General features: G+C 38.4%; 1 protein-coding gene across 1 annotated transcript in view; it reads right to left on the minus strand.

Annotated features, from left to right (window-relative positions):
• LOC123997395 (gamma-aminobutyric acid receptor subunit gamma-3) overlaps positions 1-12002 on the minus strand; it is a 299209-nt gene that overhangs the window by 77411 nt on the left and 209796 nt on the right. The window contains exon 5 of the mRNA XM_046301574.1: positions 4270-4352. Within this exon, the coding sequence (XP_046157530.1) occupies positions 4270-4352 (83 nt within the window). The remainder of the gene's footprint in view (positions 1-4269; positions 4353-12002) is intronic.

Raw genomic sequence — 12002 nt, forward strand, 5'->3', positions numbered from 1 at the left:
GGTATCACAGTTCTTAGTTATTATTAGCTATTACAGTTATTATAAGGTATCACAGTTATTAGTTATTATTAGCTATTACAGTTATTATAAGGTATCACAGTTCTTCGTTATTATTAGCTATTACAGTTATTACAACTGTTATACGTTATTGCCAGTTATTATGGTTATTATCAGTTATCGCAGTTGTTATCAATTATTATTTGCTATTACAGTTATTAGTTATTATAAGTTATTACAGTTTTTACAGCAGTCACAGTTATTATTAGTTATTCCAGTTGTTACAGGTGCTATAGTTATTACAGTTATTATTAGTTATCACAACTGTTATCTGTTACACTTATTTCAGCTGTTATTAGTTATTACAGTTATCACAGTTATAATTAGTTATCACATCTGTTATCTGTTACACTTATTTCAGTTATTATTAGTTATTATAAGCTATTACAGTTAACACAGCTGCTATGAGTTATTACAGTTATTATAGTTGCTACAGTAATTATAGGTTATTACAGTTATTATTGTTGTTTCAGGTATTATGGGTTACCACAGTTATTATAGTTATTGCAGTTGTTATTTGTTATTGCAGTTATTACAGTTGTTACCATTATTACAGTTATTATTGTTGTTTCAGGTATTATGGGTTACCACAGTTATTATAGTTATTGCAGTTGTTATTTGTTATTGCAGTTATTACAGTTGTTACCGTTATTACAGTTATTGTTATTTACTTATATGAATGCAATGAGTTATTACAGTTATTATAGTTGCTACAGTAATTATTGGTTATTACAGTTATTATTATTTACTTATATGAACGCTATGAGTTATTACAGTTATTATAGTTGCCACAGTAATTATAGGCTATTACAGTTATTATTATTTACTTATATGAACGCTATGAGTTATTACAGTTATTATAGTTGCTACAGTAATTATAGGTTATTACAGTTATTATTATTTACTTATATGAACGCTATGAGTTATTACAGTTACTATAGTTGCTACAGTAATTATAGGTTATTACAGTTATTATTATTTACTTATATGAACGCTATGAGTTATTGCAGTTATTATAGTTGCTACAGTAATGATAGGTTATTACAGTTATTATTATTGACTTATATGAATGCTATGAGTTATTACAGTTATTATAGTTGCTACAGTAATTATAGGTTATTACAGTTATTATAGTTGCTACAGTAATTATCGGTTATTACAGTTATTATTATTTACTTATATGAATGCTATGAATTATTACAGTTATTATAGTTGCTACAGTAATTATATGTTATTACAGTTATTATTATTTACTTATATGAACGTTATGAGTTATTACAGTTATTATAGTTGCTACAGTAATTATAGCTTATTACAGTTATTATTATTTACTTATATGAACCCTATGAGGTATTACAGTTATTATAGTTGCTACAGTAATTATAGGTTATTACAGTTATTATAGTTGCTACAGTAATTATAGGTTATTACAGTTATTATTATTTACTTATATGAATGCTATGAATTATTACAGTTATTATAGTTGCTACAGTAATTATATGTTATTACAGTTATTATTATTTACTTATATGAACGGTATGAGTTATTACAGTTATTATAGTTGCTACAGTAATTATAGGTTATTACAGTTATTATTATTTACTTATATGAACCCTATGAGGTATTACAGTTATTATAGTTGCTACAGTAATTATAGGTTATTACAGTTATTATAGTTGCTACAGTAATTATAGGTTATTACAGTTATTATTATGTACTTATATGAATGCTATGAGTTATTACAGTTATTATAGTTGCTACAGTAATTATAGGTTATTACAGTTATTATTATTTACTTATATGAACGCTATGAGTTATTACAATTATTATAGTTGCTACAGTAATTATAGGCTATTACAGTTATTATTATTTACTTATATGAACGCTATGAGTTATTACAGTTATTATAGTTGCTACAGTAATTATAGGTTATTACAGTTATTATTATTTACTTATATGAACGCTATGAGTTATTACAGTTACTATAGTTGCTACAGTAATTATAGGTTATTACAGTTATTATTATTTACTTATATGAACGCTATGAGTTATTGCAGTTATTATAGTTGCTACAGTAATTATAGGTTATTACAGTTATTATTATCGACTTATATGAATGCTATGAGTTATTACAGTTATTATAGTTGCTACAGTAATTATAGGTTATTACAGTTATTATAGTTGCTACAGTAATTATAGGTTATTACAGTTATTATTATTTACTTATATGAATGCTATGGGTTATTACAGTTATTATAGTTGATACAGTAATTATATGTTATTACAGTTATTATTATTTACTTATATGAACGCTATGAGTTATTACAGTTATTATAGTTGCTACAGTAATTATAGGATATTACAGTTATTATTATTTACTTATATGAACCCTATGAGGTATTACAGTTATTATAGTTGCTACAGTAATTATAGGTTATTACAGTTATTATAGTTGCTACAGTAATTATAGGTTATTACAGTTATTATTATTTACTTATATGAATGCTATGAGTTATTACAGTTATTATAGTTGCTACAGTAATTATATGTTATTACAGTTATTATTATTTACTTATATGAACGCTATGAGTTATTACAGTTATTATAGTTGCTACAGTAATTATAGGATATTACAGTTATTATTATTTACTTATATGAACCCTATGAGGTATTACAGTTATTATAGTTGCTACAGTAATTATAGGTTATTACAGTTATTATTATTTACTTATATGAATGCTATGAGTTATTACAGTTATTATAGTTGCTACAGTAATTATAGGTTATTACAGTTATTATTATTTACTTATATGAATGCTTCTAAATGTACTGTTTGAACTTTTAAGGCCCCGTGAATTGATGAGGAATTGAAAAGTTGTATCGTTTAGCGAGATAAAGCATTAAAAAATACACACAAACCCCCATAACAACGAAGCAAAAATAGGTTTCTAGAATACATTTAAAAAAAATGAAATATCACATCAACATAAGTATTCAGACCCTTTACTCAGTACTTTGTTGAAGCACCTTTGGCAGAAATTACAGCCTTGAGTCTTCTTGAGTATGACACCACAAGCTTGGCACACCTGTATTTGGGGAGTTTCTCCCATTCTCCCAAGTCCGGGCTCTGGCTGGGTCACTCATGGACATTGAGACTTGTCCTGAAGTCAACCCTGCTTTGTCTTGGCTGTGTGCTTAGGGTCGTTGTCCTGTTGGAAGGGGAACCTTCACCCCGGTCTGAGGTCCTTAGCACTCTGGAGCAGGTTTTCATCAAGGATCTCTCAGTACTTTGCGCATTCATCTTTCCCTCCATCCTGATTAGTCTCCCAGTCCCTGCCTCTGAAAAACATCCCCACAGAATGATGCTGCCACCATCATGCTTCACCGTAGGGATGGTGGCAGGTTACCTCCAGATGTGACGCTTGGCATTCAGGCCAAAGCGTTCGATATTGGTTTCATCAGACCAGAGAATATTGTTTCTCATGGTCTGAGAGTCCTTTAGGTGAAACTCCAAGTGGGCTGTCATGTTCCTTTTACAGAGGAGAGGCTTCCGTCTGTTCACTCTACCATAAAGGCCTGATTGGTGGAGTGCTGCAGAGATGGTTGTCCTTCTGGAAGGTTCTCCCATCTCCACAGAGGAACTCTGTGTCACCTCCCTGAGTAAGGCCCTACTCCCCCAATTGCTCAGTTTGGCCGGGCGGCCAGCTCTTCCATTTAATTAAGAATGATGGAGGCCACTATTTTCTTCGGGACCTATTTTCACTTTGTCATTATGGGGTATTCGGTATAGATTTATGAGGTAAAAAAGTATTTAATACATTTTAGAATAAGGCTGTAACGTAAAAACAAAATGTAGAAAAGGTGAAGGGGTCCATATACTACCAGTCAACTACTTATTCAAGGGTTATTCAAGTTTTCTTGTTGCTATTTTCTAGAATAATAATGAAGACATGAGAACTATGAAATAACACATATGGATTCATGTAGTAACCAAAAAAGTACAAATATATAAGTAAGCCACCCTTTGCCTTGATGACAGCTTTGCACACTGTTGGCATTTCTTTCAAACATATGTTTATAATTCAATATAATTATGGAATGAAAATAATGTATTCTTCTGATAATAGACTGGTGTTGATAAGAAATCAAAACCTGTAAAGATATAGGTGCTGGTGCTGAGCATGGATGCACAGGAGGAGGTAAGTTACTCACAGCTGGAGAAGATGAGTGGGCAGGAGTGTTCATCCATGGGGAAGTTATGCAGCTGTAACTGGCACTCTGCATTTATGGTCAGCCTGGGAAACAAAAGACAGACAGAGATTTTAATTAATCAAAGTGTAAACATTTTACATTTGGATTGAAATTAAAAAGGAAATCATCTCGACAGAGAAAAGGGTCCTGTGTGCCTGTGTGAGTGTGCAAAATATTATGAACACCTTCCTTTTAACCCGAACCCTAACCCTTCCTAATATTGAGTTGAACATCAATAACACCTTACTAATAAACCTAACCCTTCCTAATATTGAGTTGAACATCAAGAACCCCTTCCTATTGAGTTGAACACCTTCCTATTGAGTTGAACACCTTCCTATTGAGTTGAACCCCTTCCTATTGCGTTGAACACGGCCCGCTACCAAAACCTGCGGGCTCTCCTTCTCCGCGGCTTGCAGGCCCAGACGGCATCCCTAGCCGCGCCCTCAGAGCATGCGCAGACCAGCTGGCTAGTATGTTTACGGACATATTCAATCAATCCCTATACCAGTCTGCTGTTCCCACATGCTTCAAGAGGGCCACCATTGTTCCTGTTCCCAAGAAAGCTAAGGTAACCTAGCTAAATGACTATCGCCCCATAGCACTCACTCCGTCATCATTAAATACTTTGAGAGACTAGTCAAGGATCATATCACCTTCACCATACTCGACACCCTAGACCCACTCAAATTTACTTACCGCCCCAATAGGTCCACAGACGATGCAATCTCAACCACACTGCACACTGCCCTAACACATCTGGACAAGAGGAATATCTATGTAAGAATGTTCATCGACTACAGCTCAGTATTTAACACCTTAGTACACTCCAAAATTATCATTAATCTCGAGACCCTGGGTCTCGACCCCACAATGTGCAACTAGGTCCTGGACTTTCTGACGGGCCGCCCTCAGGTGGTGAGGGTAGGAAATAACATCTCCACCTTGCTGATCCTGTGTTCTCAGCCTCCTCCTGTACTCCCTGTTAACCCATGACTGCGTGGCCACGCACGCCTCCAACTCAATCATCAAGTTTGCAGACGACACTACAGTGGTAGGCTTGATTACCAACGAGACGGCCTACAGGGAGGAGGTGAGTGCCCTCAGAGTGTGGTGTCAGGAAAATAACCTTACACTCAACGTCAACAAAACAAAGGAGATGATCATTGACTTCAGGAAACAGCAGAGGGAGCACCCCCCTATCCACATCGACGGGACAGTGGTGGAGAGGGTAGTAAGGTAGTAAGTTTTAAGTTCCTCGGCGTACACATCACAGACAAACTGAATTGGTCCACCCACACAGACAGTGTCGTGAAGAAGGCGCAGAAGCGCCTCTTCAACCTCAGGAGGCTGAAGAAATTTGGCTTGTTACCAAAAACACTCACAACCTTTTACAGGTGCACAATCGAGAGCATCCTGTGGTGCTGTATCACCGCCTGGTACGTCAAGAGCTCCGCCCACAACCGTAAGGCTCTCCAGAGGGTAATGAGGTCTGCACAATGCATCACCGGGGGAAAACTACCTGCCCCCCAGGACACCTACACCACCCGATGTCACAGGAAGGCAATAAAGATCATCAAGGACACTGCCTGTTCACCCCGCTATCATCCAGAAGGAGAGGTCAGTACAGGTGCATCAAAGCAGGGACCGAGAAACTGAAAAACACCTTCCATCTCAAGGCCATCAGACTGTTAAACAGCCACCTCTAACTTTGAGTGGCTGCTGCCAACATACCGACTCAACTCCATTCACTTTAATAATGGAAAAATTGATGTAAAAAATGTATCACTAGCCACTTAATATAATGTTTACATACCCTACATTACTCATCTCATATATATATTTATATATATATTGTACTCGATACCATCTATTGCATCTTGCCTATGCCATTCTGTACCACCACTCATTAATATATTTTTATGTACATATGCTTCATCCCTTTACACCCTCTGTATAAGGTAGTTGTTGTGAAATTGTTAGGTTAGATTACTCGTTGGTTATTACTGCATTGTCGGAACTAGAAGCACAAGCATTTCGCTACACTCGCATTAACATCTGCTAACCATGTGTATGTGACAAATAAAATTTGATTTGATTTAAGGCGTACACTCCACAGAGCTGGGCTTTACGGAAGAGTGGCCAGAGAAGAGCCATTGCTTAAAGAAAAGAATAAGCAAACATGTTTAGCGTTCGCCAAAAGGCATGTGGGAGACTCCCCAAACATATGGAAGAAGGTACTCTGGTCAGATGAGACTAAAATGTAGCTTTTTGGCCATCAAGGAAAACACTATGTCTGGCACAAACCCAGCACATCTCCTCACCCTGAGAACAACATCCCCACAGTGAAGCATGGTGGTGGCAGCATCATGCTGTGGGGATGTCTTTCATCGGCAGAGATTGGGAAACTGGTCAGAATTGAAGGAATGGTGGATGGTGCTAAATACAGGGAAATTCTTGAGGGGAAACCTGTTTCAGTCTTCCAGAGATTTGAGACTGGGACAGAGGTTCACCTTCCAGCAGGACAATGACCCTAAGCATACTGCTAAAGCAACACTCGAGTGGTTTAAGGGGAAACATTTAAATGTCTTGGAATGGCCTAGTCAAAGCCCAGACCTCAATCCAATTGAGAATCTGTGGTATGACTTAAAGATTGCTGTACACCAGTGGAACCCATCCAACTTGGAAGAGCTGGAGCAGTTTTGCCTTTGAAGAATGGGCAAAAATCCCAGTGGCTAGATCTGCCAAGCTTAAAGAGACATACCCCAAGAGATTTGCAGCTGTAATTGCTGCAAAAGCAGGCTCTACAAAGTATTGAGTTTGCAGGGTTGAATAGTTATGCATGCTCAAGTTTTCTGTTTTAAAAAAACATTAATTTCTTGTTTGTTTCACAATAAAAATAAAAAGATGGTTTGCATCTTCAAAGTGGTAGGCATGTTGTGTAAATCAAATGAGACAAACCCCCCCCAAAAAATCTATTTTATTTCCAGGGTGTAACAAAATAGGAAAAATGCCAATGGGGTTAATACTTTCACAAGCCACATAGTCAATGGTTTCGAGAGGTTCTCCTATCTTAGGTGCACCTACAGCTCATCTCACGGCAGTAGTACTGTAGACTACTTTATCACAGACCACAGCCCAGAGTATCTCAGAGCCTTCACAGTCAGCCCATTGACACCCCTATGAGATCACAGAAAAATCACAATCTACTTGAACAGAGCAATACTCAACCTTGAACAAACTACATACTATTCAGAGATGCTATAGATGGAAGGAAGGTAATTTAGAAACCTACCAAACAAGTACTGGCCAACAACATATCCCTCATAGACAACTTCCTGGACAAAATGTTTCCGTTGATCTGATGATGATGATCTGTTGGTGGGTATGCAAATTGGAGTGGATCTTATTTCCAGAATAATGGTGTTGATGTGAGCCATGACCAGCCTTTCAAAGCACTTCATGGCTACAGACGTGGCCTTGTGAATGTTGACCTGTTTAAAGGTCTTACTCACACTGGCTGCGGAGAGCGTGATCACACAGACGTCCGGAATAGCTGATGCTCTCATACACGTTTCAGTGTTACTAGCCTCGAAGCGAGCATAGAAGTTATTTAGCTTGCCTGGTAGGCTCATGTCAATGGACAACTCTCGGCTGTGCTTCCCTTTGTAGTATGTAATAGTTTGCAGGCACTGCCACATACATCGGAGACGGTGTAGTATGATTAAATCTTAGTTCTGTGTTGATGCTTTGCTTGTTTGATGGTTAGTCAGAGGAAATAGCGGAGTGTCCCACTCCTTGAAAGCGGCAGCTCTGCCCTTTAGCTCAGTGCGAATGTTGCCTGTAATCCATGGCTTCTGGTTGGGGTATGTACGTACAGTCACTATGGGGACGACGTCCTTGATGCACTTATTAATGAAGCCAGTGACTGATGTGGTGAACTTCTCAATGCCATCTGAAGAATCCCGGAACATATTCCAGTCTGTGATAGCAAAACAGTCCTGTAGTTTAGCATCTGCTTCATTTGAACACTTCTTTATAGACCAAGTGCTTTAATTTTTGCTTTCGAAGCAGGAATCAGGAGGATATAATTATGATCAGATTTGGCAAATGGAGGGCAAGGGAGAGCTTTGTGTGGAGCTCTGTGTGTGGAGTAAAGGTGGTCTAGATTTGTCTTCCCTGTGGTTGCACAGCAGACCACCATAGTATCTGTACCAAGAAAGTAAATGTTACCTGCCTAAATGGCTATTGTCCTTTGAAAGACTGGTCTTGGCTCATATCAAAACCATCATCCCGGAAACCCTAGACCCACTCCAATTTGCATACCATCCGAAACAGATCCACAGATGATACAATCTCAATCGCACTCCACACTGCCCTTTCCCACCTGGACAAAAGGTACACCTATGTGAGAATGCTATTCATTAACTACAGCTCAGCGTTCAACACAAATGTGCCCACAAGCTCATCACTAAGCTAAGAACCCTAGGACTAAACACCTCCCTGGACTTTCTGGCAGGCCGCCTCCAGGTTGTAAGGGTAGGCAACAACACATCTTACATGCTGATACTCAACACGGGGGCCCCTCAGAGGTAAGTGCTTAGCCCCCTCCTGTCTTCCCTGTTCACCGACGACTGCATGACCAAACACGACTCCAACATCATCGTTAAGTTTGCTGACAACACAACATTGGTAGGCCTGATCACCGTCAACGATGAGACACCCTATAAGGAGGGCAGAGACCTGACAGTGTAGTGCAAGGACAACAACCTCTCCCTAAACGTGAGCAAGGCAAAGGAGTTTGATCTGGGTCTAGCCCTGTGTCATTATAACTATTCGTTTTACTTATTGAAAACAGAAATATAAATGCAATTAACTTGTGGAGAGCAGAGACTCTCCCCAGATATGTCATCAGAGCGCAAAACAGAACATTGTACTGTCTACACTCGGTTTGTTGTTATATTAAAACATTTCCTTAAATAGATTTGAATCAGAACTAAAGTTTTGTTGCTAAGGATTCCACGACACGGTTAGCCTTTACGGCTGGGACTGCAAGTTTGTTTTCCCTTTTTTGGTGTGGATTCTGCGAGTGCTGGCTGGCTGTACTGAACACTACAGGCACCTGTCGTCGTTCTGCTAGCTGGCTGTGCTACAGACACCTGTCGTCGTTCTGCTTGCTGTCTGTACTACAGACACCTGTCGTCGTTCTGCTTGCTGGCTGTACTACAGACACCTGTCGTCGTTCTGCTAGCTGGCTGTACTACAGACACCTGTCGTCGTTCTGCTAGCTGGCTGTACTACAGACACCTGTCGTCGTTGTGGGAAAGTCTCATTGTTATCTTTTTGTAAAACAACTGGTTGCAGTAAAGAGACAATCTGGATACCAAGCAGATCCTGAGGGAAATCGACGAGTACCAACAGCTTTACGCTGGAGGGACAACATACTCCATCATGGAAAGACCCGACTAAAACAAAATAACTTTAACCCGACAAAAAAAAAGAAAGACGGATTCATCTACAGACACGGACGTTTTACTTACCATTGAGTTAGAGGCTAGTGCTCTGTCTGGAATCCATGCAACACTGGAAAAGTTGTGTGAGGAGGTAGCAGGGCTGAGGAGGAGTTTGGAGTTCCGCCAGAGTGTAATTCTTAAGCTCCAAAGAGAAAAACAAGACACTCACAGCCAAGGTAAAAATACACGGTTCCAACATGGATTGTCTACTCAGGGAAAACAGGGTGATGAAGGAGTTGCTACTTGACATACAAAGTTGTAGCATGTGTGAAAATCAAATTTGTTCTGGGATTCCTGAGGACACATCCAATAATCCAGTGGGCGCGATCAGAGAATTCATGCAATCCATCTTCAAAACTTCCTATAGAGACTGTAAACAAGGTGGCTTTCCTCCGAGTACACAGACTTGGAGCTCGGAGCGACAAGACCAAGGGTCCCCGACCGATCATTGCAAAATTTGAACACTACCAACAAAAGGATCTGATCAAAAGCAGAGGAAGGGACCAAATTCGGTCTCAAATACCAATTTCCAAGGGAGATAAACACACCGTAAGAGACTGTATCTGGTACAAAGACAACAAAGGGAGAAGGGTAAGCGTGCCTTTATCATTGTGCCTTTATCATTGTGGGCTGATGGTGAGGTAGACATACTCAGTATTCATATCACAAAATATATAAATAAGCTCTCCACAATGAATTTCAATAGAAAACGTGTAGAAATAGACAAGATCCTGCAAACATAGAGAGGTAAATATCTGTATATTTATTAAAAAACTGCCCTGATTAACTCCTTAGTCATATCTCAGTTTACTCACTTACTTATGGCGCTGCCTACTCCTGATTCGATTCGTTTTTCAAATCATATGAGCAAAAAATATTTCACTTTATCTGGGACAATAAACAATACAAAATAAAACATGCCTATCTATATAATGAATATGATGAATATGAACTGGGTGGGTTGAGCTTATTAAATATAAAAGCACTAAACCTCTCTCTAAAAGCTTCACTCATTCAAAATTTTTCTTTGAACCCTAAATGGTTCAAAGATTAATAAGAAGATCCATTGTTTAAAAATGGCCTTTCAATTAATTGAAAATTATACTTTTTCAAAGAATCTTTTCAAACAAGCACTGCAGGTCAATTTCATTCCCTTGAAAAGAGAAAACAAATATTACAACAAATATTATGGCTGAGATCACGTCAAGGGAGGGTACTGTCCAACTTCCGCCGAGGTCTGTCCCTCTCCTTGTTTGGGCGGCGTTCGGCAGTCGACATAACTGGTCTTCATCAGCCATCGCTGATCCATATTTCATTTTGCATTATTATTTATATGTTCAGTTCGGTTCAGTTAACGGACCTCTGAGACTATCACAGTGCAGGTGCATTTATACGGAGACTTGATTACACACAGGTGGATTGTATTTATCATCATTAGTCATTTAGGTCAACATTGGATCATTCAGAGATCCTCACTGAACTTCTGGAGAGAGTTTGCTGCACTGAAAGTAAAGGGGCTGAATAATTTTGCACGCCCAATTCTTCAGTTTTTGATTTGTTAAAAAAGTTTGAAATATCCAATAAATGTCGTTCCACTTCATGATTGTGTCCCACTTGTTGTTGATTCTTCACAAAAATACAGTTTTATATCTTTATGTTTGAAGCCTGAAATGTGGCAAAAGGTTGCAAAAGGTTGCAAAGTTCAAGGGGGCCGAATACTTTCGCAAGGCACTGTAGCTAGACGTAAAATGGGGTGTCTAAGACTTCCTCACCAAAAATACTTATGTATTGTTTTATCTTAGATTAATTCAGATAGTTCTGAGGCAGAACAAGGGTTCAGCAGACCATGTCCCCTAGGTAATATTTTCTAATGTCACGACAGCCCATTGTAATCAGTCTACTTTTGATCAATCCCATTACCCTTTGCAAGATACGAGACGGATGAACATGCTATCTGATGTAAAACAAATGGGGCTCATCTGCAATATCTATGGTTAATTTAATCCTGCTGCCCATGGCAACATCATATTGCCGAGACTCTGTTTAATTAAACTCTTAGGCTGCTTTTACACAGGCAGACCAATTGTGACCGACCATCTCAAAATGGTCTCATGGTGCAACATTTAAAATGTATTTTTTTTTACATTGAATAAAGGTAGAGACTCAGAGCTTGACATTTGT

The sequence above is a fragment of the Oncorhynchus gorbuscha genome, linkage group LG15 (genome assembly GCF_021184085.1).
Source record: "Oncorhynchus gorbuscha isolate QuinsamMale2020 ecotype Even-year linkage group LG15, OgorEven_v1.0, whole genome shotgun sequence".
NCBI lineage: Eukaryota > Metazoa > Chordata > Actinopteri > Salmoniformes > Salmonidae > Oncorhynchus > Oncorhynchus gorbuscha.